Raw genomic sequence first — 27,892 nt, 5'->3', positions numbered from 1 at the left:
ACAGACATAGAATTAGTTTTATGTAAATGAAAAGGAAAAATACCAAGTGCTTTAAACATGAATGTTTAATCTTCATGTTTTCCTTTTAGTTCTTATTCTCAAAGATACAATGAAGAAAATGTTGCAGTACTGCAGTATAAAAACACTCCATTACAGGTAAAAGCCCTGCGTTGTAGTAAAGTATTATAAGCAAAATGTACCTAAAGTATCAAAAGTAAAATCCCTCATAATGCAGAGCAATTGCCTCTGTGAGTGTCATACTATTTCACAGTGCATTATATTATTGTATTATCATTATCAATGTATTAATGTAAAAGCAGCATTTTGCCACTCAGTTTGTATTGATGGAGCTATTATTGGGTTTTTTAGTTTTTTTGTTGGTTTTTTTTTTTAACAATTTCATATTTATTTTGTAGTGTAACCAATAAAAGTGCATCATATTTTCTAAACTACTTACATTTGAGTAAATAGTAACTTAAGCTGTCAGATAAATGTTAGCAGTACAAAGTACAAAATTTGGCATTGAATTTTAGTACAATATAAGTAAAGGTGACAATGTTTCACCACTGAAATCAAGTAAAAATAAAATGCACAGTTCTTACAGTGTGATTACATATTTAAGTCTTGACAGCCCCCTCCTCACCTAAAGCTCCCGCCCCCTTGTGTCCCTCATGTTAAAAGATCAGGCTGCAGCGAAACCTCAGGTCACTTTGACTGTAGCCATGAATCTGTCATCTCCTCTGCTGCTGCTGCTGCTCACTGGTAAGACTGAAAAAATAACTGTAAATATGTATCAGTCCTTTATAGGAACACTTATTTTAAAAGATGCATGGTCTTCATTACAGTTTTGAATCTACCAGTTTGTCATATTTGTATCTGTTGTATCAGAATACTCATTTTCCCCTGATCGATTGGGTATTACATGTTTCTAGCAGCTTGTATGGTCAGTGGTGCTGTGCTGCCCAAGGCCTTATGGCAGTTTGGGACCATGATCGAGTGCGTCCAGCCTGGTGTTTACCCTCTGCAATATAACAATTACGGCTGCTGGTGTGGCTTCGGTGGAAAGGGAACCCCTCAGGACGAATTGGACATGTAGGAAGCTGTCATTCCCCAATTTCGTCTGTCAGACATAATCTATGAAACAAAAGAAACTTTCTCAAACATGTCACCTTTTCTCCTGTATTCCCAGGTGCTGTAAAATCCATGATGAGTGCTATGGTACAAGCATGAAGACTCCTGGATGCACGTCTCTTTTTGACCTCCCCTACTTTCTTGTGTATGATTTCACCTGCTTTAAATGAACAACTGACCTGCTCAGGTAAGACTGGGATAAACTGATAAAGATTCATATTATTTTCACTGACTTTCAAACTCTTCCTTGATGAAATTCAATGGCGTCAATTTGAAATTTGAAATGTCCTGGGATGGGGATGTTCAATTTTCAAATTTAGAACTGGCTCTGCAGCAGCAAATGCCACAATTCAATTTAAAAAATAAATGAAAGTTTTTATCATTTTTCTCAGTTTACAAACTTGAAAGCTTTTTTTTGGCTGGTTGAAAGTGCAATGTTAGCAGAAATCACTGAATAACAGACTGTAGTTTTACTGTAAATAAAATGAATTAAACAAGGCTGCACTTACAGCCCTGTGTGTAAGTACTGTATATATAGCAACTGTATTTAAACATATATATATAGGCATTACACAGCTGGAAATTGAGTTTTGACTCCAAAACAAATGCTCTCCTGGTTCTGTGGAGCCACCTTCACACCAACATTTAGAGTGAGGAAGCAAGATATGTTTAAAATGTGCCTCACATTTTCTTATTATCTGTTTATCTGTTTATCTGCAGCTACCAACAATAAGTGCCAGGCTGCCGTGTGCGAGTGTGATCGTGTGGCAGCTGAGTGCTTTGCTCGGGCCACATACAACCCTGAAAACAAGAACCTGGATACTAGAGTCCACTGTAACAAATGAGTTATACAACCTCTCGCAAAAATACAAGAGAATGATGGATGGTAATATATTTCTATTAAAAAAAAATTAATTGGTTTATAATTTTAAATTCAAATAACTTTAAATAAAACCTGATTATTGAAAGGTCTGAGTTTAATAGCAAGAGAATAAAGACAGTGTTGCCTTCCAGTTGAATTTCACCCTCTGTGTGTTTCCTCATGTCTGTTTGCTCATCTAGAGAGAGTTTCAGCTTTTCAAGTTTACTTAACTAAGATTTGAAGTTATATGTAAACCAACATCAACATCGTCTACTGATACAATGGAATAACTTGATGTTACAATGAAAACCTCACTTTACCCTTTTTTGTTTTGCTTGTTTGATGCTGACTGATCATAAAGAAACAAGCTTATTGCTTCGTCAAAAAGCATCAACATTTTCAAAATACAAGATTACAGGATGGATAAGAAATGTTTTAAATTGATATCAGGAAGATGTTTAGGTTCAGTTTTAACAGAACAGTGCAAGTACAACAACAGACAAATTATTATTCCAATATAGGAGGCGGGATGATGGCTCTGAGGATTATATTGGCTTGTACAGAAGAGTGGTCACATACTTCTTTTTGTATCGATGTGTTGCACTGAGAACCATCACCCCATCCTAAAACACAACCACAAGAGGAGTACAAATGAGGTTTAAAGCTGATGTTGACATTAAACAAAGAGAAACAGTTTTTCCTGGATTACATGGGTGAAACATTAAAATGACTGTGACTACTGGGAATACACGCATTATCATTGTATGCATACTGTATGAGATGTTGTACCACAGTCTGATCAAAATCCATTAGGTGTTTAGATATTTTATCTGATAGAGTGGGTTGATCCATAATTTCCCCTGATTTCACTGTGAGAAACAACATTCAAGAAAAAAATAAATATGTTATAGGAGGATTTGTTACCTTGATGGAGAGGGCGTACAGGTGATTGAGCATCACATGGTTGGGCTCTGGAAGTAGCGTCGGGTCACACTGATGAAGATCCAGAGAGAGAGGATGAATTTCACTAATTTGCATGTTGTGGTGACAAGTTTGTAAAGTGGTGTGTATCATTAATATGAACATGTATTCTAGCATCAAACCAGTACTTACAGAGACACCTGTGTCCTTGTTGAGCAGCACTTGCAGCAGGTGGGGGGGTAAGATAGGAGGGTGTTTGATCTTGTCTTCTGATTTGGTCACATATATATGGTCCTGCTGGTAGGGGCCAGGAGGGGAACTGGACAAGTCTGGGAACGATCGATCATGTAACACTACTTCAGTACTACCTCACATCAAAAACAGTAGCTGTTAATGAATGAATACAGGTGCAAATACCTGAGACGTCCACAGAATCCTGCGAGTCGATCCTGAGGGCATCAAAGACTTCAAAGTCAGTTCTCTTCACCTGGATGATGTTATTGACTGTTCCAGTTTTAGACGTCATCACAGCCTGGGAAAAGGTGTAAACAGAAATTTGATACCAACACTTGTGAGTGTTGATTAGGCATTTGTAGTGGCAGGAGAAACAAGACTACATCTGTGATACTCTCACCTCTAAAATTTAGGTTTTGCCTCACTTGAGTCGGATCCAGAGTCCACTGACCGTCTACACAGAACTTGTATTGGTGCTCTCCCTCCGGCAGGTCCACTATAGCCACAAAGTTCTTCTGACTGGGTTTGAGAGACAGACCTGTGTCACATTTTCATTTAAAGAAAGTTCAAAGATGCAAGACCTGCATGTGTCAAACTACCTTCTGTTGAGTGGGATCTTGGTGGCCCAGTTATTAAAGGAGCCGGACACAAAGACTTCTTTGCCAGCACCTGACCATCTGAACACAGTTGGCCCTTTCATATATTGTTAAAACACAATTATAATATGACAAGAAAATCACTGATGTCAACTTCACCGTGAGAGAATGAGCCGGTGTTACGCCCTGAAAAGGGGAGATATCAATAAACACGCTCAGACGTGAGGTTTCCCTTCTGGCACCTTCATTTTGGAGTCTTTAACCCTGTTAAACCCTTTTTAAAATATTTTTACCTCTTTCACACACTTCTAGTTTCTTTCAGCATTCACAGTAATCAACTATTTATGAATGAATTCCCCATATTCTCTATGACAATTTTATTGCCTTATGAATTTATCCATAATCAGTCTTAATTACATCAATCTATCGCACACTCCCCTGCAAAATCAGGTATTGTCCCAACATCAAATGAATTAGGAACCAATGGTTCTTAATCTGTATTTCTATAACTAGACTGTGCCTTTAGAGTAATAGCAGCTTAATGGAGTATGGATGTACTGCCTATAAATTACTTCACTGAATCTTGTGAGCTTTCCTCTTCAGTCAAGGAGCCTTTCTCTGCACTAGACAGCATAAACCATTTTTGCACCTAGTATCCCTGTGTGAATAAGGTTTAGTAAACTTGAAATGGGTTTGCCCACATTGGTACTGGCTAAACTACTACTGGTAAAACATTTCATTTGCACATGCTGTGCTATAGCAGGCTGGAGTTCCAAGCTGGTCATAGTTTGTTCTCCTCAGGAAGTCATGTCCTTGTTCTCTGTCACCTTCACCTGAATCTTGGGATACCAAGATTTCATCCTGTGCTTTTTCAACTACATCGTCATTCTGATTATCATCTTCCTGCAGGACATTATCCTGCTGTGACTCACATTTATTTGTGTTCATTAAGAACTTCTCTTGAACCACGGGCCCCTCACAGTTAAACATGGGTGTTTCCTGATAACTGTCCTCCTGTGTATCAACATGCTCAATAGACCCATCTGCAATAGGCATTTGAAGCTGTACTCCTGACGTGTAATAGTACCCACATTCTTCTTCTTCAGCTTCCTCCTCTGGAGTGACATTTTCGGAGGTTGTGTCTTTCATCCTTTTCTTTTGCTTAGATGCTGTTTTTTGGTGAATTTCCATGGGTAAGTGATGACACAGTAACAGCAGATTGCGATGCATGATTCTTGATCTTCCTCTTCCCTGCTCGGGCTTAACCTCATAGACTGGGATATTTTCTCGAACCTGGCGGATCACAACATGGATATTCTCTTCCCAGTGATTACAAAGTTTCCCCATGCCCCCTCTAGGTGTCAGTTTTGGACAAGGGTACAACACTGAGCTTCTCACTTTTCCATCATCATGTTTTCTACTCCTCTCTGTTGACTTCTTTGCATTCTCTTGTGCTATCTCGTATGCTTCCTGCATTTCTCATCTCCACTTCTCCATATATGCCTGATGGTCTGCTTGTCCTGTCCCAGTGGTGACACCAAACAGGAGATCAAACCATAACCTTGGGGACCTTCCAAATAGGAGGTAAAAAGGGGAGAAACCTATCACCTTGCATTGTGTGCAGTTATATGCATAGATCAACTTGTTCAAGGATTCTTTCCAGTTTGTCTTGTTTATCAGTCAGTGTCTTCAGCATTTGTAATAATGTGCGGTTAAAGCATTGATAGGGGATCGTCCGTGATCCTAGTACCCCACAATTCTTTTTCAGCTTGGGGAAGAGTTGGTTCTCGAATTTGCCACCTTGATCATGATGTATCCTTTTCGGCAGTCCAAAATTCAGGCTGAAATCATTGATATATATCCAATTCAGAATATTCGATCAGCGACTGTTTTGGCGGACTTTGAGTTGGTGGCATATGCCTGTGCCAAATGGGTGAAGTGAACAACGATTACGAATATGTACTTGTACCCGCCTCTACATTTGCCCAAGTAGAGAAAATCTATCAACACAAGTTCAAAAGGCTGCATGGTAAGAGGTGCCCGTGTGTCTTTACAGGGTTTCTTTTGTTTCAGGCAAGTACAAGTCCTAGCCACATAATGCTCAATTTCTTTCCTTGCCTTGGTGGCCCATCTCATCATGCAACTCTTTCAATACAGTTGTCTTATACTGCTCAGGTAGTTCTAGCTGTGTCTTGTTTGTTGTCTTCCTGCGAAGAATCCCATCCTCATCAATATGGAGTCTTTCCCATTCACACAGTGGACACCTGCTTTGTATACTGAAGGTGTCCAGTTCACATCTTGATGGCCTACTGTCCCTCAATTTACATCGCATTACTGAACTGATGTTGCTGTCATTTTGCTGTGCTTGTCGAATCTCAGCAGCTGAGAATGGTTTGCCTGTTTCTTCAGTCACTGCTGTACACTGGAGAGTGCTGAGTACTGAAAAGACCCACGGTGAGCTAGAATTTTGAACCTCAACAGCCTGGGTAATCGCTGCCACACAATCTGATACCAGCTCTGCAAGCTCTGCTACCCATCTACATCCAGTTGTATTGGGCTTGGCACTTCACAGGACATAAGTAAACAGATTATTGTCAGTAAATACAGTGAAAGTAGGTGCATAGTACAGGTAATCTTGGAATTTTTCTGTAACTGCCCACTTCAAGGCGAGAAATTCCAATTCCCTGAGTGGAGGTGATAATTTCGCTCAGAGGCAGTCAATGTCCGGGATCCATAGGCTATTACACGAAGCTTATTATATATATAATATATGTTGTTGATATAGAACTGCCCCAAGGCCCTGATTTGAGGCATCTGTGTGGAGGATAAATGGCTGTGTGAAGTCTGGGAAACCAAGGACCGGTGGCTCAACCAAACAGTCTATGAACTTCTCCAGAATGCATTGATGTTCTTCAGTCCATACAATTGGTTTGTGTGATGACACACCTTTACTCGTTCCTGTACCTCATCTTGGTTTTGGCCTTTTTTGTGGAATACTGTTGTTTTCAGTTGTCCCTTTTAGCAAGTCAAAGAGTGGCCCAGCGATAGACGAGAAGTCCTGTATGTATTGCCTATAATAACTTAACAAGCCCATGATGGTTTGTAGCTCCCCTACTGTACTTGGTCTCTTATCTTTCAAGGCTCTCACAGTGATAGTATCTGCTGGATCATTCTTGCTACCTTCAGCTGAGACAACTCTTCCCAAGTAGCAAATCTCATGTTTAAATAATTCGCTAGGTTTTAGCTTTATCCCGTATTTCCTCAACAACTGGAGCACTTTCCTGACGTGGTTTACATGATTTCCAAATGACTGACTGTACACCAGAGTTTCATCCAGGTAGGGAACACAGATGCTGTCTCGCACTGCTTCCAAACAGTCCTCCATACAGCGTTGGAAGGCAGCAGGAGCATTCATTAGCCTAAATAGAATTCTTATCCATTCGTACAGGCTCCAAGGAGTCACAAATGCAGTCCAAGGCCTGCTGTCCTCATCCATTGAACCCTAATGGTAGGCCTTTCCTTGGTCTAACAACAAAAACCATAAGTCACCACCAAGACTGTCAAGGATGTCCTGCACTTGAGGAATCAGTTGTCTGTCAGGGTGAGTCTTTTTATTTAGTTCTCGGTAATCTATGTGTAGTGTCTTTCTTCAGTGGCCGCATCTGCACCTTACAGTCAATTTGTACAGAGGTGTGTTTAGGTACAATTCGTTGTTTTCACAACATATTCACATGACTGTTCAGGTGTCACCAGATCAATGAAAGCTGTGACATCTTCTTTTCCAAGACTAGGAAAAGCAGTTTTTAATGTCTCATGTAACTGCTCTCTTCTAGTAACATCCAGTGGTTCCGGTGCTAGTTTTCACTGTTTGCTTGATCACATTAAAGCCTAGGGTGGGTTGTGAAAGGCTTCTTCCCCTCATCAACAGCTTGGGGACAACCAGTTCTTTGGGATCAGCTCCCTCTCCAGCTAATCCTAAAATTAACCTCAGTGAAACCCTTGTATGGCATGCTCTGTCCATTGGCAGCTGTGATTTTCAAGTCATCAGGTGCATCAAGCAACTCAGAGACATCTCTTAACTTGTCATGTGGCAAATGTCTCCTTTTCCACTTTTTATCAACAATACAGACTTGAGAGCCTGTATCCCATAGTCTCGTGTCTTGCGGCCTTATATGTGACATTCAACCATACACCGTTTCCCCACCAGAGCAACAAGATGAGACTGACTGCTTGGTATTTATCTCTGGATGAGAACTCGGGTTTTACTGTGGGTAAGTGTGCTGGTTACATTGTTTTCTATGTTTTGGCCAGTGTTGGGCTTGACAGGCTTTAGAACAGTAAATGTCTTTTTTACAGGATGCACATCTTCTGAGTTTCTGGCCTTCCTCAGGGACACCACAGTGAGAGCAATGCTGTTGAGACATTCTGCTATTGTCGGTTACTCCCTGTCCTGTGGGGGTAACCCTCTTGCATTTAAAAGACTCTCTTTTTCTTGTCTGGTTGCTCTCACCCTGCAACCTGCAAAGAAAGTGCTCACTACTACCTATAGCAATGGGTGCAGTAGTCATTTCCACTTTGCTGGCAGTCAGTACATTTCCTCAGACGTGCATGATTTGGGGCATGATACTGCTGTGGTGCAAACCTTTGTTGAAATTGAGCTGTATCTCAGCTGTCCAGGAGGATGCCAGTAATTTTGTGGCAGACACTGGAACTGCAGAGGAGGACTGCATTCTTGTGCTACAGGTGAGGCCATATGTTGTGTCTGTACCGTATTTGGCTGTCAAATTGCCTCTTTGATCTGTGCAACTTCAGTACTTCAACTTTAGTACATCAGGCTGGACTTTGGTTGTCAGCTCTGGATTTGGGTTTTTCTCTTTTTTGTATTTAGTCTCTCTGCTTCGTTTGCACATGCAATGTTGTAGAACCCGATAATGTAATAAATCCCCGATAATGTAATAACCCCAATAATGTAATAAAAAATTTCACTTGAGTGGATTGAAAATGTAATAAAACCTGATAATGTAATAACTTCCCAATAATGTAATAAAGTGCATTTCCCAATAATGTAATACACTCTTAACCAATAATGTAATAAAGTATTACATTAACGGGAGGTTATTACATTATCAGGTTAGCCTTCATTTCAAGGGACCTGATAATGTAATAATACTCCAATAATGTAATAATTTAACAGGAGATCACCCATTACTTGGTTTCAAGTGGTGTGTTCAAGGTTATATTTCTGTGTAAGCAACACAAGCTCCAGAGCGCCACCAACAGGTCAAAGTTGGACATGCATGAATGGTTAACTTTGACCCGTTCATCCTTTTTCACAAACGATGTATCACTGGAGCCCTCGGGCCAAGCCGAGGTAATCCTTAATGTCTTTTCTCGCCATATTGGATTTCCGCCATCTTTGATTTGATCAAAAACCTTTAAAAGGCCTCTCTTGTCACAAATTTTGTTTAATCTTCTTGAAATGTCGCCCAGATGATATTCAGACCATTTTCAAGGAGCAGTATGTATATTAAGTATGGCTGCAAGTCACTTCTTCTTCTTCTTCTTTTGTAGAGTTTCCTTCCTACTTTAGGCCTCTGAGGTGAGGTGCTTATACAGTTCTGTTGCACCCGTTTCTTGATAATGGGACTTGAGGATCCTCCTTAGAGTAGGTAAAGTAAGGTCGGTTTTGGCCCCTAGGTAGCTGCAGAGTTGTAAGCCTGGTGCAATTGCCCTAATCACTGCATCAACTACTTCTATTTCAGAGAATCCCTTGCTGATACTTTGCTCAATTTGGTGTGCTAGACTGGAAAAGGTAAGTTTGTCTTTCTGCCCTGATTTACCAATCTGGCCTGATATTTTGAATTCTCGCCCCCACTGCAATGACAAAAAAGACTGGGGGGTCTGTGGAGCAAAGACATGATCTTGTTTAGCACTATTACTTTCTCCTCTCACTGACTTTTTGGCTCCACTGATTTGGTTTGATTTCTCCTGCAGTGATGATGCTAATGCTAAATATAATGTCTGTTTTTTCAACTGCTCACCCTCTGAAAGCTGAACAACATGTTCTTCTACCAAACCTGCCTGTTTTACATCTGAGACTGTAGGCATACCCTGATCCTCAAGCTCTTCTATCTCGTCTCTCTCTAAGTGTCTTGTGATATGTGAGATGAGAGAGGAGCAACTTTTGCCTGATACCTTTCTAAAGTTTTAAACCAGCAATAGTTAGAAAATCACAAACGTCTCTTGTCAAGGTATACAGGGCACCACAAACTTCTAGTTTCAAGTCCTCCAGTTCTGAAGAATCCATTTTAGTCCCTGATCCGTGGAAAGTATTGGTGTGTTGCAGAATAGGCAACGCAGCTTGCCGGGCACCAGCGGTTGACCTCAGCTCACATGCAAGTCCCTCTACGCGATTGTTGAACCACCACACAGTAGCGTCCACCTTGGCTGTAGATAAGAAGGATTGAAAGATGATCCGGGACGTCTATCTGGAGCAGCTGGTTCTCGACACATTCAACCCAGCGGTGCCTCCAAAATGTTACGCCCTGAAAAGGGGAGATATCAATAAACACGCTCAGACGCGAGGCTTCCTCTCTGGCAGTTTTATTGAGACAGAGGCATTGCAGCCGAGAGTTTCCCCTTTCCACAGTACAGGCATGACTTATCGATCAACCGGCGTCATTTCACAAAGTGGCTCAACAAGTAAATCCTGGATTAAATCCTTTGACAGAAAGATAATCTTATACTGGTTTTGGAGTGTTTAACCCTGTTAAACCCTTTTAAAAATATTTTTACCTCTTTCACACACTTCTAGTTTCTTTCAGCATTCATAGTAATCAACTATTTATGAATGAATTCCCCATATTCTTGATTACAATTTTATTGTCTTATGAATTTATCCATGATCAGACGTGCAGGAAGAGCTTCAGGTGTCAGGTACAGTGCAGAGGATCATTGCCCTGAACTGCCACAGACCTCAGTATCCCAAACACAAACAAATTCCCATTCCCATGTATCTGGTTCTTTATTTTTGTCATGTTGTACTACACATTATTTCCTTTTGTGTTAACATAACCATTCAACTTAAGTAAGCTGCAAGGGAAAGTCATGGGAACTCAGCTATTGACACAAATGTGTGTTACTAAGTTATTTTAAACTCAACTTTGGGCTAAAGAGGGAAAAGGCAAACTCAAGTGAGTACAGAGTGAACAGGAGCAAACATTTGAGAATATTTGATTAGGAAAATATGAAAAAAAATGTGGAAAGATCATAGATAAAATATGTTAACATATCTAGTCAGGGGAGAATAAATGTGTGTGAGATGTAGAGTTTGTAGGAGGCACACCTGAGTTCACCTCGTCATGTTGTATTTCCTGTGGCTATGTTTCAAATGCTTTATCTTACACTGTGTGAGAACAGACTGAATTTGACCAAAAGCTAAAAAAAAAAAAAGCTATACCAGTGCACAATAAATTGTGTATTAGTTCTTCTTCTTTCTCAGAGGAATCACTTCCACTTACCATTTCTGATGGTCAGACATTAAACAGTCCCTTGACCTAGACATTTGGCATTTCAGACACAAGTGGAGACGATATGAAGACACAACCCACAGACATAGAATTAGTTTTATGTAAATGAAAAGGAAAAATACCAAGTGCTTTAAACATGAATGTTTAATCTTCATGTTTTCCTTTTAGTTCTTATTCTCAAAGATACAATGAAGAAAATGTTGCAGTACTGCAGTATAAAAACACTCCATTACAGGTAAAAGCCCTGCGTTGTAGTAAAGTATTATAAGCAAAATGTACCTAAAGTATCAAAAGTAAAATCCCTCATAATGCAGAGCAATTGCCTCTGTGAGTGTCATACTATTTCACAGTGCATTATATTATTGTATTATCATTATCAATGTATTAATGTAAAAGCAGCATTTTGCCACTCAGTTTGTATTGATGGAGCTATTATTGGGTTTTTTAGTTTTTTTGTTGGTTTTTTTTTTTAACAATTTCATATTTATTTTGTAGTGTAACCAATAAAAGTGCATCATATTTTCTAAACTACTTACATTTGAGTAAATAGTAACTTAAGCTGTCAGATAAATGTTGGCAGTACAAAGTACAAAATTTGGCATTGAATTTTAGTACAATATAAGTAAAGGTGACAATGTTTCACCACTGAAATCAAGTAAAAATAAAATGCACAGTTCTTACAGTGTGATTACATATTTAAGTCTTGACAGCCCCCTCCTCACCTAAAGCTCCCGCCCCCTTGTGTCCCTCATGTTAAAAGATCAGGCTGCAGCGAAACCTCAGGTCACTTTGACTGTAGCCATGAATCTGTCATCTCCTCTGCTGCTGCTGCTGCTCACTGGTAAGACTGAAAAAATAACTGTAAATATGTATCAGTCCTTTATAGGAACACTTATTTTAAAAGATGCATGGTCTTCATTACAGTTTTGAATCTACCAGTTTGTCATATTTGTATCTGTTGTATCAGAATACTAATTTTCCCCTGATCGATTGGGTATTACATGTTTCTAGCAGCTTGTATGGTCAGTGGTGCTGTGCTGCCCAAGGCCTTATGGCAGTTTGGGACCATGATCGAGTGCGTCCAGCCTGGTGTTTACCCTCTGCAATATAACAATTACGGCTGCTGGTGTGGCTTCGGTGGAAAGGGAACCCCTCAGGACGAATTGGACATGTAGGAAGCTGTCATTCCCCAATTTCGTCTGTCAGACATAATCTATGAAACAAAAGAAACTTTCTCAAACATGTCACCTTTTCTCCTGTATTCCCAGGTGCTGTAAAATCCATGATGAGTGCTATGGTACAAGCATGAAGACTCCTGGATGCACGTCTCTTTTTGACCTCCCCTACTTTCTTGTGTATGATTTCACCTGCTTAAATGAACAACTGACCTGCTCAGGTAAGACTGGGATAAACTGATAAAGATTCATATTATTTTCACTGACTTTCAAACTCTTCCTTGATGAAATTCAATGGCGTCAATTTGAAATTTGAAATGTCCTGGGATGGGGATGTTCAATTTTCAAATTTAGAACTGGCTCTGCAGCAGCAAATGCCACAATTCAATTTAAAAAATAAATGAAAGTTTTTATCATTTTTCTCAGTTTACAAACTTGAAAGCTTTTTTGGCTGGTTGAAAGTGCAATGTTAGCAGAAATCACTGAATAACAGACTGTAGTTTTACTGTAAATAAAATGAATTAAACAAGGCTGCACTTACAGCCCTGTGTGTAAGTACTGTATATATAGCAACTGTATTTAAACATATATATATAGGCATTACACAGCTGGAAATTGAGTTTTGACTCCAAAACAAATGCTCTCCTGGTTCTGTGGAGCCACCTTCACACCAACATTTAGAGTGAGGAAGCAAGATATGTTTAAAATGTGCCTCACATTTTCTTATTATCTGTTTATCTGTTTATCTGCAGCTACCAACAATAAGTGCCAGGCTGCCGTGTGCGAGTGTGATCGTGTGGCAGCTGAGTGCTTTGCTCGGGCCACATACAACCCTGAAAACAAGAACCTGGATACTAGAGTCCACTGTAACAAATGAGTTATACAACCTCTCGCAAAAATACAAGAGAATGATGGATGGTAATATATTTCTATTAAAAAAAAATTAATTGGTTTATAATTTTAAATTCAAATAACTTTAAATAAAACCTGATTATTGAAAGGTCTGAGTTTAATAGCAAGAGAATAAAGACAGTGTTGCCTTCCAGTTGAATTTCACCCTCTGTGTGTTTCCTCATGTCTGTTTGCTCATCTAGAGAGAGTTTCAGCTTTTCAAGTTTACTTAACTAAGATTTGAAGTTATATGTAAACCAACATCAACATCGTCTACTGATACAATGGAATAACTTGATGTTACAATGAAAACCTCACTTTACCCTTTTTTGTTTTGCTTGTTTGATGCTGACTGATCATAAAGAAACAAGCTTATTGCTTCATCAAAAAGCATCAACATTTTCAAAATACAAGATTACAGGATGGATAAGAAATGTTTTAAATTGATATCAGGAAGATGTTTAGGTTCAGTTTTAACAGAACAGTGCAAGTACAACAACAGACAAATTATTATTCCAATATAGGAGGCGGGATGATGGCTCTGAGGATTATATTGGCTTGTACAGAAGAGTGGTCACATACTTCTTTTTGTATCGATGTGTTGCACTGAGAACCATCACCCCATCCTAAAACACAACCACAAGAGGAGTACAAATGAGGTTTAAAGCTGATGTTGACATTAAACAAAGAGAAACAGTTTTTCCTGGATTACATGGGTGAAACATTAAAATGACTGTGACTACTGGGAATACACGCATTATCATTGTATGCATACTGTATGAGATGTTGTACCACAGTCTGATCAAAATCCATTAGGTGTTTAGATATTTTATCTGATAGAGTGGGTTGATCCATAATTTCCCCTGATTTCACTGCGAGAAACAACATTCAAGAAAAAAATAAATATGTTATAGGAGGATTTGTTACCTTGATGGAGAGGGCGTACAGGTGATTGAGCATCACATGGTTGGGCTCTGGAAGTAGCGTCGGGTCACACTGATGAAGATCCAGAGAGAGAGGATGAATTTCACTAATTTGCATGTTGTGGTGACAAGTTTGTAAAGTGGTGTGTATCATTAATATGAGCATGTATTCTAGCATCAAACCAGTACTTACAGAGACACCTGTGTCCTTGTTGAGCAGCACTTGCAGCAGGTGGGGGGGTAAGATAGGAGGGTGTTTGATCTTGTCTTCTGATTTGGTCACATAGGCGTCCTGCTGGTAGGGGCCAGGAGGGGAACTGGACAAGTCTGGGAGCGAACGATCATGTAACACTACTTCAGTACTACCTCACATCAAAAACAGTAGCTGTTAATGAATGAATACAGTTGCAAATACCTGAGACGTCCGCAGAATCCTGCGAGTCGATCCTGAGGGCATCAAAGACTTCAAAGTCAGTTCTCTTCACCTGGATGATGTTATTGACTGTTCCAGTTTTAGACGTCATCACAGCCTGGGAAAAGGTGTAAACAGAAATTTGATACCAACACTTGTGAGTGTTGATTAGGCATTTGTAGTGGCAGGAGAAACAAGACTACATCTGTGATACTCTCACCTCTAAAATTTGGTTTTCACTCACCCCAGTCGGATCCAGAGTCCACTGACCGTCTACACAGAACTTGTATTGGTGCTCTCCCTCCGGCAGGTCCACTATAGCCACAAAGTTCTTCTGACTGGGTTTGAGAGACAGACCTGTGTCACATTTTCATTTAAAGAAAGTTCAAAGATGCAAGACCTGCATGTGTCAAACTACCTTCTGTTGAGTGGGATCTTGGTGGCCCAGTTATTAAAGGAGCCGGACACAAAGACTTCTTTGCCAGCACCTGACCATCTGAACACAGTTGGTCTGGCCTGTGTTGGACTTTTGCTGTCACTCTCCAGGTCCTGCTGCCAGGCCAGAAACTCCTGTATTTCTTGTGGAGCCTGTACAGCGTGATATCAACGCATTGTTGCCATGTTAATGAGAGCAGCTTCAGCTTCTGCACCGCAACACTACACAACACTTCCTGACTGACTGAGCAGCTGGGAGGGAGCTGAAGATTGAGTCTTATTTATGTTGTGTTATGTCTTTATGTGTTGTTGTCCTTTTGAAAATGTAAATCCATTTTTTTTTCTTTGTGACAAATAGACACACTTCTTGGACTTTTTCATATTTTGTTCTTCTGTCTGGCATTTTTGGTAAGTTGGATAAATCCAAATCCTTTTGCTACAACTGCCAATTAAATATATGTGATAGATTAGATTGATAGTTTTTATGATTGTACATATGATTTTCTGTCTTGTTTCTATTGGCACAAATTTTCAACAATCTACATATGTGTGTATAGTATAAAATCATTAATTTACAGTCTACTGCATAGCACAATAATGAGTAATATTTTATTATCTAATATTATTATCTAATATTTCTATATTTCCACTTTATTTGATATATATCTTCTTGTTGCAACTATTCAGTTTTACAAGGGAGTTAGGAATGGAACATTAGCAACATTTTTATATTTCTGCCAACCATTCTCCAAAGCACTTATTTACTTCCTTTGCAGCAGCCTTTAATCTGACAATCAATTAACAGTGGCTTCAAACTTGTTGAAATCTGCCCTTATTTCTTGTTACATTTTATTTTGCAGTGAACACAGATAGGACTGTTTTGTAAACATTATTTGCTTTCAGGAAACTGCTTAACCTTAGATTTTAACACTGTTTGTTGACCAGCAATCCTTTTACTGCAGGGAATTAAAAGAATAACATTATCCTCTTTGTAAGACCTATGTATGCTCTGTTTGTATGACCAATGAGATTTTCTCACAGACAGACGGTATGGAAACGTCGTGCCCTTACCGGACTATCAAATTTCAGATTCTTACCAGCAGCACCTGAATTCACCAACAAAGGCTTGTTGCTTTAAAATATGCATATAAAGTAACGAAAGACAGGCATGACACTCTTTCAACACCGAAATGTCTAAATGTATCTTAGAAAATGAAGACATGATATTTGGGTATTGCAACATTTTCTTAGGTACAATATAAACTGTATGTGTTAAAAGTCCAAAACATAATTACTTTGTTTGTTGCATACATTTTCACTGAAAAGAGTGCAGCATTTATGTCAGGTTTATAGGACAAATAAAAAGCTATTACAAATTCAACATCTATCCCAAGTGAATCAGTCTAAAAACAAACTCAAAACTATGACATTAATCACATGCAATCCATAATTAATGTGCAAAATCATGGACAACACCAAGGACCATGCATCCTTAAGGGTTTCATGACAGTCGAAACATGGGATTTGTCAGTTATTAAAATTTGACTTCATGACACAAAGTCTGCAGTATGACTGTGTGACACCAGTCCATTTTTAATCTTCATATTTACCTTTGAATCGTCAGCGTCCTCTGTGCTGTCCATCAGGATGTTGGGACGAGCCTCTTTCCCTCCTTGCTGTCCATCTCTGTACGACCTCTCACCCTGACCCCCACTGGACCTGTCACTGCTGCTGTTCCCCATCCTGGAGGCATCAACCTCTGCCAGACACACATCAAGATCTAGTCATGTCCTTGGACACACAGGGCAGAGACCACCAGGAGCCCCACAGTGGTCCCTGGACTGACCAAAAAGGCACCTCTAATAGTAGGACTAAAAGTGGCCTCTGGTAGTCTCCACTGTGAACAAAGGTAGTTGTTTATTGGTTTCCTTTGTGCCCACACCGCTACAACCCCACAATACCCACCTAAATCTCTTCGGGTGATTGGGTGGCCGTAGTCTTATCAAACGATCTTATCTGGTCTAGTTTACATGTATTTGTGGTTTTTTGGATGTAAAATCGTCCGCTGTCCTTATCGTAGTTTCCGTGTTTGAACTGGAGAAGTTTTCTTCTTGGACTAAAACAACAACAAAAAGAAAATTAAAAAAATAACTTTCATGAGGCGGGGCAGCGTCAATGTCCCACAGATTGATAACAGAGGAGTGGTCACTTCTGTCCCGTTTACCCACCTCTGTTTCTGTCCTCACACTCCAGCTGCCAGCCGAGCTATGTGCGTTTTCGCCATTTAGAGGAAACTTCAGTGTATGTGTGTGCAGAGAAGAAAACACACCTCTTCCGCCTCCTGTTCCCGAGCTCAGGGCGAGTTGAAGTTTAACCCGATTGTTGCCAACTGTTTGGTTTAAGGTAAATGACACGTTTTCAACACGTTTTTATCCTAAAATAAGAGCAGACGCTAAACTGCCCGACTTTCATGAGCTACTTGAATTTACAACATGCAAACAGGGAAATAACAAAAATACTACTGACCTAAATAAATGGTTACAAGGAAAGAAATTACAATCAGAAGACGCACCTGAACGCACACGCAGAGCTACTCTATTTGTAACCTTGTCAGTTTTGATCAACCTGAAGGTCGCGGGACCCAAGCGGCCACACAATAAATCTAGGGGTCCTGAGAAATGTTTTTAATCCATCCATCCATTATCCGTTAAATGTTTCTAATACAGCCATATATTTTTTGTTTTTGTGTATGGACGATATGAAGAGTTAAATTATTTTTTGTGTATGCTTACTCTAATTTAAATCTGCATATCTCCACACCCGTAGTGTGAATGTGTGAGTGCATGTTTGTGAATATTTTGTTGGTTTTTGGGGTATTTATTATTGTTTAGTTTATATGCTGATGTGGAAATGTGTAAATAAAACTATGAATTAGAATTTTTTATCTTTGAAGTCAGGTGTATGTTTTTTTGACACCGACAAAGGCCTGCACTCTTTGAGTGTCCTTGTAGTTTTAAAATGTATTTTGTATCCATATAGTGGGGTGGCCTGTAAAGCAGACAGCTGTAGTCAGTAAAGCTTTGTAAGATTTTTTGCAGCTCAGCAAAGGAGCGTCCTTGTTCCACATCATGTCTAATTTCCCTGAGATGTTCTCACGGGTATCCAGTTTCATGTAACTAACATTTCTAAAGCCTGTAACTGTACACACACAAAAAACAGAGTCATCAGTATTTCAGTGTTTGGAAAGGTCACCCTTTTTTTCTCTGGGTTAGAGAAAACTGGATTCCATGTAATCACAATTTCAGGCAGCCATAGAGAATCAGCAGTATACAGTAGCTTATATGTTTTTCCCTCAATGAGTGCCATATCATACATTAAATTTCAGTTAGTTTTTCTCAAATGCTTTGATGCAATTCACACATCCGAAACGTCATTCTCACCACTCTTAATGCAGTTCTCAAAACAGTTCATCATTTTCCCACACACATTAGCATTTCCCATTGTGTTTGTACAAACTTCCATTGTGTCCACACATATTACTAGAGACCACTACAGGCATTTTCTCATTATCTTGATGCATTTCTCATCTGACTCTAACAATTCATACTTTGTACGTTGGTCAGATAGAATGACAGACCCCTCTCTCTGCAAAGCGGTATCAAAGTGATATATACAAACAATGTATGTAGTGTGAAGTTATTGTACTATAATTGGTGCTATGTTTCAAGTTTGATTGCATATTTCTTTTATATTCAATGCATAGTTCCAAGTTCACTGTGCTTTCTTCAGTCACAGCTATAATATGGTATGAATTTACAGATTTACAGAATTACAGTTTTTCACAACCACTTTCACACATTCTCTGAACTAACTCTCATTTTTTCAAAACTCTACACAGAAAACCAAAAATTGCACACACAAAATGCAAAGTGCCACATATCTGCTGCAAAATGGAACACTGCATTGAAAATATCACAAACACATCTCAAAATCAAGTATTTGCATCAAAAGCCAAACATTTTTTTCACTATAGTAAATTTTTGATATATGATGTTCTATATCTAAAACTCTTCTGTCTTCCAAAGGCTTGTATATACACTTCCATATGGTGTTCTGAAGTGACAGGACAGTAATCTGCTGAGAGGGGTTGAAGATATAGCCACCTTTTCTGTAAACATGTAACTCATCCTCCATAATGTCTTGTATTTTCACTCTATAGAAAAACAGTGCAGGTATGTGCAGTATAGCACAGATTTTTTTTTTTTTTTTAAGTTGGCCGTATTTGTAGATTAGTATGATAACCATCTGTTCCTGCAATGCAGTGGAATAAATGCATGGCTACTGCAAGACCAACAAATGTTTAAGTGACACAATGCAGTGATATGAATTTTAAAATAATGCTGAGACCATGAGACCAGGTATGAGACAGTCCAATAACCAGGCAAGCAGAGCAAGTTGCCTGTAGCCAGTGCCAGATATTAAAAACCAGAGCCCAGTTCAAGGACAAGGTTTGAGGCCCTCCAAAGTGTAAGCAGCGAGGACTGGGGGCCCAGGAGCCTGTGCCAGGGGTTAAGAGAAAAAGCTGGTATGGGAACCAGGTGTGAGGTCCTCCAAATCAGGCCAGCTCAAGGAGCAGGTGTTTGGCATTCCAAAGTCCAAGCTGCCAAGGCTGAGGTCCTGGAGCCAGTGCAAGGGGTGGAAAACCAGAGCTTTGATCAGGGACAAGGTTAGAGGCTTTCCAAGAACCAAGAACGAGAAACTGTTTTGACACCACACTGAAGTGAGGGAAAAATGGTAGGGAGACTTCAGTGAGGGTACACATGGAGGGGGATTAAGGAAGGCCCAGACCAGGGAGGAAGGGTTATGGTTTTGACAGAAAGAGCCTCTCACCTGGTCCTTGTACCAAGCTCTTCTTGCCCAACCCTTGGCTCTGGCTTCAGGCCTCCAACACTGGCTTTTTTTGCCCGGTTGGGCTCAGACCTTCTACCTGACCTGGCCTCTGGTTCTCAAACCCTGGCACTGGCTCCAAGTTGCCAGCCCTAGCCATTTGCAACTAGCAGGGCCTAACACCTGGTCCTTGCTTTTGGCTCTGCTTGTCAACTACTGGCACTGGCTCCTGGCCCCCAAACTGTGGCTGCCTTGGGCTTGAGACTGTTTCAACACCATCCTGAAATGAGCCTCCAAATGCCCTGTGAGCTTGTCCAGATTTTTAGAATGTAGAGTAAGTATTTATGCTCTTTCCCAATGAATCGTATAGTTATAGCATAGTTAATGTGCCTTCCTCATAGCAGCAAGGACACCGTACATAGGAATATCTGTGCACTATTGCCGAGGATTAAGAGCCAAAATCTGGATCAGTGACCAGGTATCAGACCCTCCAAGAGCCAAGCAGCCGTGTTACACGGAGCCAGTTTGCAGGAGTTAAAAATTAGAGCCTAGTTCAGGGACCATGTGTGAGGCCCTCCAAAGTCCAAGCCACCAGGGGCGGGGAGCTGGAGCCAGTCCCAAGGGTTAAGGAGAAGAAGATGGTATGGGGACAAGGTGTGAAGCCCTCCCAGTAACAAAAAGCCAGGGCTGGCAGCCTGGACCAAGTGCCAGGGGTTGAGACCAGAGGCAAATTCAGTGACCTGGTATGAGGAACTCCAGTGTCCAATCAGCCAGGGGTCGGAGTATGGATCCAATGCTAAGGGTTGACGACCAGAGCCAAGTACAAAGACCATGTGTTAGGCCCTGCTAGTCGCAAATGGCTAGGGCTGGCAACTTGGAGCCAGTGCCAAGGATTGAGAGCCAGAGGTAAGATTAGGGACCAGGTGTGAAGCCCTCCAATGCCCATGTAGCCAGGACTGGTGGCCTAGATCAAGTGCCAAGGGTTGACAAGCAGAGCAAAGTGCTAGGGCCAGGTGTTAGGCCCTTCTAGTTACAAATCGCCAAGTGCCAGGGTTTGAGATCCAGGGGCCAGTTTAGGAGGAAGGTGTGATGCCCCCTCAGGCAAAAGCAGCCAGGGCTGGGGACCTGGAGCCAGAGCCAAGGGTTGACAAGCATTGCTCGGTACAAGGACCAGATGAGAGACCCTTCCTGACAAAACTGCAAACCTTCCTCCCTGCTCTAGGCCTTCAATAGTCCCCCCTCCATGTGTACCCACACTTAAGTCTCCCAACCATTTTCTCCTCATTTCAGAATGGTGTCAAAACAGTTTCTTGTTCTTGCTTCTTGGAAGGCCTTTTACCTGGTCCCTGTACAAAATCTGATTCTCAACCCCTGGCACTGGCTACAGGCCCTCAGCCCTGGCTGCTTGGGCTTTGGAATACATGCCCCTTGAACTGGCCTCTACTTGTCAACCCCTAGCAGTGGCTGCACACTGCCAGTCTGTGAGTTATGTTCTTTCTCAATGAATAAATAGGCCATTTGAATTAGCAACACAAAAAGGTTTGACTTCTGTGGGGCATGAGCTTGTTCACACTCCCCTGCTGCCCAGAATTTGCTGCAACCAGCTGAAATTTCCAGAGACAATGCACAATCAATGTGCTTTCCACATAGCAGCTAGGACACCGTACACAGGAATATCTGTGCATCAGATAATAAGAAATGTTACCTATGTTAAAACTGCAGCCTTAACACAATTTGAGAACTTGTGATCCATTGAGTACCAGAATCTGGATGAGTGACCAGGTATGAAACCCTCTCAAGAATCAAACAGCTGGGACACTGGAATCAGTGCCAGGGGTTAAAAAGCAGAGCCCAGTTCAGCAACCATGTGTGAGGTCACTGCTAGTCCTGTTGTTTGTGATTTGGAGGACCTCAAACCTGGTCCCCATGTCAGCTTTTTCTCCTATTCCCATCACTGAGGGCCTCAATCCTGGTTCCCATACTGGTTTCTTCTCAACCTGCAGAAAAGCACATTAATTGTTAATTGAAATAGTCTCCCACCCAAGCAGCCACAGTTCGGGGGCCTCGAGACAATGCCACAGGATGAGAACTGAGGCCAGTTCAGGGACCAGGTTTGAGACCTTGTAAGGCCCAAGCAGCTCAGACTGTAGGTGAAGGAGCCAGTGCCAGGAAACCGGTATGGGGACTAGGTGTGAGGCACTCCCACTGATAAACAACAAGGGCTGGAAGCATAGAACCAATGCCAGGGGTTGAGAACCAGACCCTAGGTCAAGAAACCCAGGAGCCAGTGCCAGGGGTTAAGAGAAAAATCTGGTATGGGGACCAGGTGTGAGGTCCTCCAAATCACAAACAACAGGACTGGCAGTGCGCAGCCAGTGCCAGGAGTTGACAACCAGAGGCCAGTTCAAGGAGCAGGTGATCAGTATTCCCAAGTCCAAGCTGCCAAGGCTGAGGTCCTGGAGCCAGTGCAAGGGACTGAAATCCAGAGCTTTGATCAGGGACAAGGTTAGAGGCTTTCCAAGAACCAAGAACAAGAAACTGTTTGAACACCACTCTTGTCCAGAGCTTGTCCAGATTTTTGGAATGCAGAGTAAGTATTTATGTTCTTTCTCAATGAATCGTAGCCCATTTGAATTAGCAGCACAAAAAGGTTTGACTTCTGGGGGGCATGAGCTTGTCCACAATCCCCTGCTGGTCAGAATTTGCAGCAACCAGCTGAAATTTCCAGAGACAATGCACAATTAATGTGCTTTCCACATAGCAGCTAGGACACCATACACAGGAGTATCTGTGCATCAGATAATAAGAAATGCTACCTATGTTAAAACTGCATCCTTAACACAATTTGTGAACTTGTGATTCCATTGAGTACCAGGATGAGTGACCAGGTATGAAACCCTCTCAAGAATCAAACAGCTGGGACCCTGGAACCAGTGCCAGGGGTTAAAAAGCAGAGCCCAGTTCAGCAACCATGTGTGAGGCCCTTTACAGAATAAGCAGCCGGGGGTGGGGGCACTGAGCCATTCACAGGCTTAAGAAGAAGATGTGTTATGGGAAGTAGGTGTGAAGCCCTCCCAATCACTCTTGCAACTTAGAGCCAGTGCCAGGGTTTGATGACCCAAGGCCAGTTCAGGGAGCAGGTGAGAGGCCCTCCTATGCCCAAGCAGCCAGGGCTGGTAACCTAGAGCCAGTGCTAAATCAAATGCACATTTTGGAGATCCTGAGGTACTGTCGGGGGTTGAGATTTAGAGCCCAGGTCATTGTATCATGCTTTGCTTGTAAACTCTAGGCACTGGCTACAGACTCCTAGCTCTGGCTGCTCAGGCCTTGGAGGACCTTACACCTGCTCCTTGAATATGCCTCTGGTTCTCAACCCTTCGTACTACCTCAGGATCTTCAAAATATACATGTGATTTAGCACTGGCTCCAGGTGACCAGCAATGGTTGCTTGGGCCGTGGAGGGCCTCACCCTGCTCTTTGCCTTGTGAATTTTGAGTTAAAAGCACTGAACAATAAGTGTCAATAAGTCTGGTTCATCACTTTTTTTGTGTCCCCTGGAAACACTTCTGTATGTGTTTGTGTTGTGTGTATTTGCATGTGTTTTCTTACGTTGAAGTTTGTTGAGATCTCCGGGCCACCATAGACTGCAGTTTACTGGTCCTATTAACATTAGTCAAGACATAATCATAAAGTCATGATTTCAGGCTGCAGTAGCTTCAGATAGAACAGTTATTATATGTTACAAAGTCACCAAAACTGTTCATAAACACAGCAGTTTCACCACAACCATAAACCAGCACAATTTTGTCAACTCACTGCATGAGCTCGTGCACGTGTCACAGCCAAAATAAAGCCACGTTGCATTTCTTAAATGTGACCTGATGACATAAACCCCCCCACACACACCATCCCTTCACATTACAGCCATGAGTATAGCACCATAACACAGTAACGGTCCAAATGAAATCGCTTCCTCAACAAGACATTATAACCAGGATTTTGCAGCACAGTTTTCTAAATCAACTTTCCCGAGTAGCTCAATATGAAGCAGCATCACAGTATATTCCTCTGTGATTATTTGGCCACATTCCATGTTCTTCTCATTTCACCTAGTTTCTTGTGGTTTTTCACACTTGGAAGAAATATTTTCTATGATATAACAAGATCGCAGTTGGCTGTCAAAGAAGTCCTGCATCTACCTGCTGCAAGACTGTAACAGTCTGATCTGCAAAACATTTTACCAATTAACAAGAGCCTTATCATGACATTGATTAAATGACATATTCTTCCTCTTCCACAAACAATGGAAATTTCTCAGAGTGTCAGTAGGAAAAAACTTAACTATGACAGAAAAACCCTGAAATGCAGCCCTCACAAATCAAACCTGGTCCCCTGTGTCTCTGACAGCTGTTTGCTGTCTATGGAGGGATTCATTCTAATTGTGATGTCATAGAATTAATTCTCACGGGTGCGCACGCACACACACACACACACACACACACACACACACACACACACACACACACACACTTGAAAGTTACCGGTTCACCAGCTCTACTCTGTCCTTTTAATTCTTCCTGTTGCTAACCAAATATCCATTTAGATAACCGTGTTTTGTACTGAATGTGATCTTTTAGCAGACAATTAGATGAGATTGCAAACAAGTTTGCTATATGATGAGGTAAAAGTTTCTATCATTGGCTTATCAGAGTGATGGCCGCAGTTCATCCTCACAGCACTTTCTTTTGGTTTACCACACACACTCAGCGGCTTTCTCCGTCACCTCATCCAGCTCACTGGCAGGTGGCGATCAGAGTCCAAGACACATGGCTGCAGTTCCAACAGTATATAAACTGACTAAAAGGTCAGTCATCAGCCTTTGGCCTCAAGTGTTCAGGGTTTTATTGTATGTTTTTACCTTTATTGTTTTTTTGTTTCTTTTGTTTGGGTTTTTTTGTTTGTTTACTTTTATTTCTACAAATTTGTCTTAATGCCTTTTCATCTATGCCTGTGTATTTATTTATTTGTTGAATCCTTGTTTTTATGCTTCAAAAATAAAGCACTTTGTATGAAGGGTGCTGTACTATTTAAGTTATTATTATTGTTGTTGTTGTTGTTGTTGTTGTTATCATTATTATTATTATTTGCTGTTGTTGTTGTTGTTGTTATTGTTACCAGAAACTTCTGAATATCTGCAGAGATGCAGGCCATAGGCCACACATGCTCAAACACTGTCAAAAACTTTATGTAAACCCTCTTGATAAACTTTTATTTTTTTCTGTTATAATGTGCTGCATCAGTGCACAGCATAAAGATTATATGCTCTATTTTTAGCCTTGTGACAGTGTCAATATGACCTATCAAGAGTACACGATCCCTCAGACTCAGCAAATTGCAACAGGTGGGTGTGAACTGAGACCAGTCAGTATCACAAAACCCACCTACTAATAGTGCACAGTGTAGCTGTGTCATACATTTGTGTTGATACTCTCAGAAATATGGATTGTGTCATTGTAAAAAAAATTGTGGTCAGTCCAATTTATGAAATCTGCATTTATTTTTATAGAATTTCCCCTGGGGGATGAACAAAGTATATCTATCTATCTATCTATCTATCGACCTAGCTAGCTAGCTGAACTAGTTTTTTAATTATATCTCAGGAAATATGAGCATGTAATTTTTTTCATAGAAATAATGTCTAAGATTTCATTTGCAGTTTTGGTTTGTTTACCAGACCACGTTTAGTCAAAGTAAAACATTTTATTTGATACATTTATGCATACAACATGTTGGCTTCAGTGAAGCAGGGCAATGTTTCAAAGAGTCATAATATTCCTCTGGTTGGAACTGACAATGTTAACTAATGTGAGATCACAGTTTATTAATGATTAAGATCAGGAATCAGCTTCATCAGACGAAGCACTGGAAGGATCCTCCTTTAAAAGAACCTTTGTGTGATGTGACCTTGCAAATACAAAAACTGTAGTTTTATTGCAATATAATGTAGACAGCAGCAGAGACCAAATATGTGTTTGGCTGTGTTTCAAAGTCAGAGTCTGCCAGCTCTTGCAAAAAAAAAAAAAAACCTCCAGAACTCTTGATGATAGAACCAAAGCAGAGCTCCTCCTCGTCCCATGGAGCTGATGTCTCCACTACAGTTGCACCTCTTCTCCACTTCCACCTCCTCTTCACCCTCAGGATGTCACACCACATGCTGTGGAGGGACAGGAGACTTGAAATCCTTCTATTAAATCTTTCTATTTATTTAGTTATATTTTTGTATCATTTTCACTATGTGATGTATCTGTACCATTGTAAAGTGTACAGTGATACATGCAGTGATGATCATGAGACCGATGACAAAAGATACAATCCCCAGGTGGAGAGCCTTCTGACCCAGCCGCTTGGAGCCATCATAGTCCTGCTCATCATAGCTCTTTTGGGCCTACGGGTTGAGTGAAAGGTCAAATTCAATTTAAAGATATTTATACACAACTGACACAGAAGTGATAATGATGGACATGCTCACGGTGTACATGTAAGCTGCTCTGGACAGACATGAAGGAGAAACTAGTCCAACCTTCCTTGTCAATAACACAATGAGTCCCATAGTAGCAAGTTATACATGACCAAAGCAGGAATCTAAACATTTAGAAAGCAGTTATTCACTGCCTTACTTTGGACCCACATTTATCTCCCTGCACCTGCTTTTCATGTTGGCACTAATTCATAATTGTGTTGAAGCCAATGTCCTCAGCAGTTAGATAGACTGGACTGCTGCGCCTCCATGCCTCATCCTGTTTCTCACAGCTACAACGATGCAACAGCTGCTGTTGGCACATCGACTCAATACAGCTCCGTCCCTTCAGACGGCTCAAAGACGTGAGACAAATCTGAATGTGCTATGCCTAGCTAATGCTTCAACTTCTTCAAATTTCCTGTCATCCTGAATATTAACCTGAGAGGTCCACAAGCTGGGCTTCTACAGTTTTAAACACTGATGACACAGACTGTGTAGTAAGCAGTTACTGACATGGTCTGGCATTTGGACAGGGCATAAACTGGAAGTATATTTTATATTAGCACACATAAGGGGAGAAGCACGTGTTAATCATGTAGCAAAAGTGAGGAGCTATTTCTGTATCTGAACTGGATCACAACAGTTCACATATGTAACTATACAGAACATGTTTACTGATGAGAAAGGCACAAATTACATCACTAAATATGTTAGATCCAGACATATCTGACATATAAATCATCATCCCACAGTCTTTGGGGTTTTTCCCAGCAGTGGCACTCTCCTCTCTAATTTACATATCCATATGTCATGCCACATGTTGTCTGGTGTCTATCTGCCAGTAGATAACTAAACCTCATACAGACATCGCTTGAAGTATCCTGTAACAATTCATCAATAGTAACCAGGTATGTCCAAAAACTTCAAATTTTCAGCGTTGCAGAACTCACCAGCACTGAGAAAACCAGCGCAACAATATTGATGGGCCATGCAGGGCAGAAACAGGTGAGCATGGTGAGACAGAGGTAGTTCCTCAGAGGGGGGATCTCCTGAGCCTCCCCATTCTTCACGAGGACAGAGCTTTCTTGCAGTGAGGCTTTGGTGTTCATGACCGACTGCAGCGTCCCCCCTGAGACAGTGAAAGCAGATAGGCGAAGCAGCAGCGCTGGGAGAAACTGGGAGAGTGGAGGTGGAGGCAGGGGAGTGGAGGCAGTAGAGCAGTGATGATGGAAGAGTGAAATCAGCCAGCAGAGAGACATGAGAGGGATGCAGAGGCAGGCTGGTAACAAATCAGGAAATGGAAGGAAATGTTACATGAAGTTTCTCCATGTTGGGGTGTTTCTTTTATTTTTGTTTCGTGGTACGTACTGCAGACC

The 27,892-nt window shown here is 41.0% G+C and overlaps 4 protein-coding genes and 1 pseudogene across 7 annotated transcripts; 2 read left to right on the top strand and 3 right to left on the bottom strand.

Moving 5' to 3' along the window:
- The first annotated feature begins 603 nt into the window (after positions 1 to 603).
- Positions 604 to 2,155, top strand: LOC139623728 (phospholipase A2, minor isoenzyme-like; annotated as a pseudogene).
- On the bottom strand, positions 2,037 to 4,083 carry LOC139623729 (5'-AMP-activated protein kinase subunit beta-1-like). Its single transcript, XM_071482198.1, has 5 exons — positions 3,748 to 4,083; positions 3,641 to 3,667; positions 3,107 to 3,158; positions 2,918 to 2,986; positions 2,037 to 2,616 (listed from the first exon to the last, which is right to left on the bottom strand). Exons 1-5 carry the CDS (start codon positions 3,846 to 3,848, stop codon positions 2,539 to 2,541), a joined length of 327 nt encoding a protein of 108 aa, XP_071338299.1. The 5' UTR covers positions 3,849 to 4,083; the 3' UTR covers positions 2,037 to 2,538.
- Positions 4,084 to 12,010: 7,927 nt separating this feature from the next.
- LOC139623727 (phospholipase A2, minor isoenzyme-like) lies at positions 12,011 to 13,504 on the top strand. 3 transcript variants are annotated; one of them, XM_071482195.1, is made up of 4 exons: positions 12,011 to 12,114; positions 12,285 to 12,444; positions 12,542 to 12,669; positions 13,201 to 13,504. In XM_071482195.1, exons 1-4 carry the CDS (start codon positions 12,024 to 12,026, stop codon positions 13,323 to 13,325), a joined length of 504 nt encoding a protein of 167 aa, XP_071338296.1. In that variant the 5' UTR covers positions 12,011 to 12,023; the 3' UTR covers positions 13,326 to 13,504. The 3 variants fall into 3 exon arrangements, with proteins under 3 accessions (XP_071338296.1, XP_071338297.1, XP_071338298.1); XM_071482196.1 differs by having other exon boundaries at positions 12,014 to 12,114; positions 12,288 to 12,444; XM_071482197.1 differs by having other exon boundaries at positions 12,035 to 12,098; positions 12,275 to 12,444.
- Positions 13,442 to 17,504, bottom strand: LOC139623725 (5'-AMP-activated protein kinase subunit beta-1-like). 2 transcript variants are annotated; one of them, XM_071482194.1, is made up of 9 exons: positions 17,338 to 17,504; positions 17,075 to 17,225; positions 16,720 to 17,006; positions 15,093 to 15,262; positions 14,919 to 15,012; positions 14,678 to 14,792; positions 14,456 to 14,589; positions 14,267 to 14,335; positions 13,442 to 13,965 (listed from the first exon to the last, which is right to left on the bottom strand). In XM_071482194.1, the coding sequence occupies exons 3-9, from the start codon at positions 16,849 to 16,851 to the stop codon at positions 13,888 to 13,890; spliced, it is 792 nt and encodes a 263-aa protein (XP_071338295.1). In that variant the 5' UTR covers positions 16,852 to 17,006; positions 17,075 to 17,225; positions 17,338 to 17,504; the 3' UTR covers positions 13,442 to 13,887. The 2 variants fall into 2 exon arrangements, with proteins under 2 accessions (XP_071338295.1, XP_071338293.1); XM_071482192.1 differs by having other exon boundaries at positions 16,720 to 16,868; positions 17,338 to 17,496.
- An 8,191-nt stretch (positions 17,505 to 25,695) lies between these two features.
- Positions 25,696 to 27,878, bottom strand: LOC139624790 (transmembrane protein 233). The gene is made up of 3 exons (XM_071484160.1): positions 27,467 to 27,878; positions 26,307 to 26,441; positions 25,696 to 26,210 (listed from the first exon to the last, which is right to left on the bottom strand). The coding sequence occupies exons 1-3, from the start codon at positions 27,773 to 27,775 to the stop codon at positions 26,199 to 26,201; spliced, it is 456 nt and encodes a 151-aa protein (XP_071340261.1). The 5' UTR covers positions 27,776 to 27,878; the 3' UTR covers positions 25,696 to 26,198.
- Between the last annotated feature and the right edge of the window lie 14 nt (positions 27,879 to 27,892).

This window comes from Trachinotus anak, unplaced genomic scaffold (genome assembly GCF_046630095.1).
Source record: "Trachinotus anak isolate AG129_WGS33_773 ecotype Australia unplaced genomic scaffold, CSIRO_AGI_Tana_v1 ptg000008l, whole genome shotgun sequence".
NCBI lineage: Eukaryota > Metazoa > Chordata > Actinopteri > Carangiformes > Carangidae > Trachinotus > Trachinotus anak.
The sequence above is the reverse complement of the archived record's forward strand: the minus strand, read 5'-3'. Positions and strand labels throughout refer to the sequence as shown.

Bases quoted from the DNA above. Each gene is read 5' to 3' on its own strand.
- LOC139623729 (XM_071482198.1), bottom strand. From the start codon at position 3,848: ATGAAAGGGCCAACTGTGTTCAGATGGTCAGGTGCTGGCAAAGAAGTC. The intron at 3,159-3,640 runs CCTGCCGGAGGG...ACACCCTCCTAT, and splicing joins AACTTTGTGGCTATAGTGGA to CTTACCCCCCCACCTGCTGC. The intron at 2,987-3,106 runs GTAAGTACTGGT...GATCTTCATCAG, and splicing joins ACAAGGACACAGGTGTCTCT to TGTGACCCGACGCTACTTCC.
- LOC139623725 (XM_071482194.1), bottom strand. From the start codon at position 16,851: ATGGGGAACAGCAGCAGTGACAGGTCCAGTGGGGGTCAGGGTGAGAGG. The intron at 15,263-16,719 runs GTAAATATGAAG...CACGCTGTACAG, and splicing joins AGGACGCTGACGATTCAAAG to GCTCCACAAGAAATACAGGA. The intron at 14,336-14,455 runs GTAAGTACTGGT...GATCTTCATCAG, and splicing joins ACAAGGACACAGGTGTCTCT to TGTGACCCGACGCTACTTCC.
- LOC139624790 (XM_071484160.1), bottom strand. From the start codon at position 27,775: ATGTCTCTCTGCTGGCTGATTTCACTCTTCCATCATCACTGCTCTACT. The intron at 26,442-27,466 runs GTGAGTTCTGCA...CTCAACCCGTAG, and splicing joins CGCTGGTTTTCTCAGTGCTG to GCCCAAAAGAGCTATGATGA.
- LOC139623727 (XM_071482195.1), top strand. From the start codon at position 12,024: ATGTTAAAAGATCAGGCTGCAGCGAAACCTCAGGTCACTTTGACTGTA. The intron at 12,115-12,284 runs GTAAGACTGAAA...ACATGTTTCTAG, and splicing joins GCTGCTGCTGCTGCTCACTG to CAGCTTGTATGGTCAGTGGT. The intron at 12,670-13,200 runs GTAAGACTGGGA...GTTTATCTGCAG, and splicing joins TGAACAACTGACCTGCTCAG to CTACCAACAATAAGTGCCAG.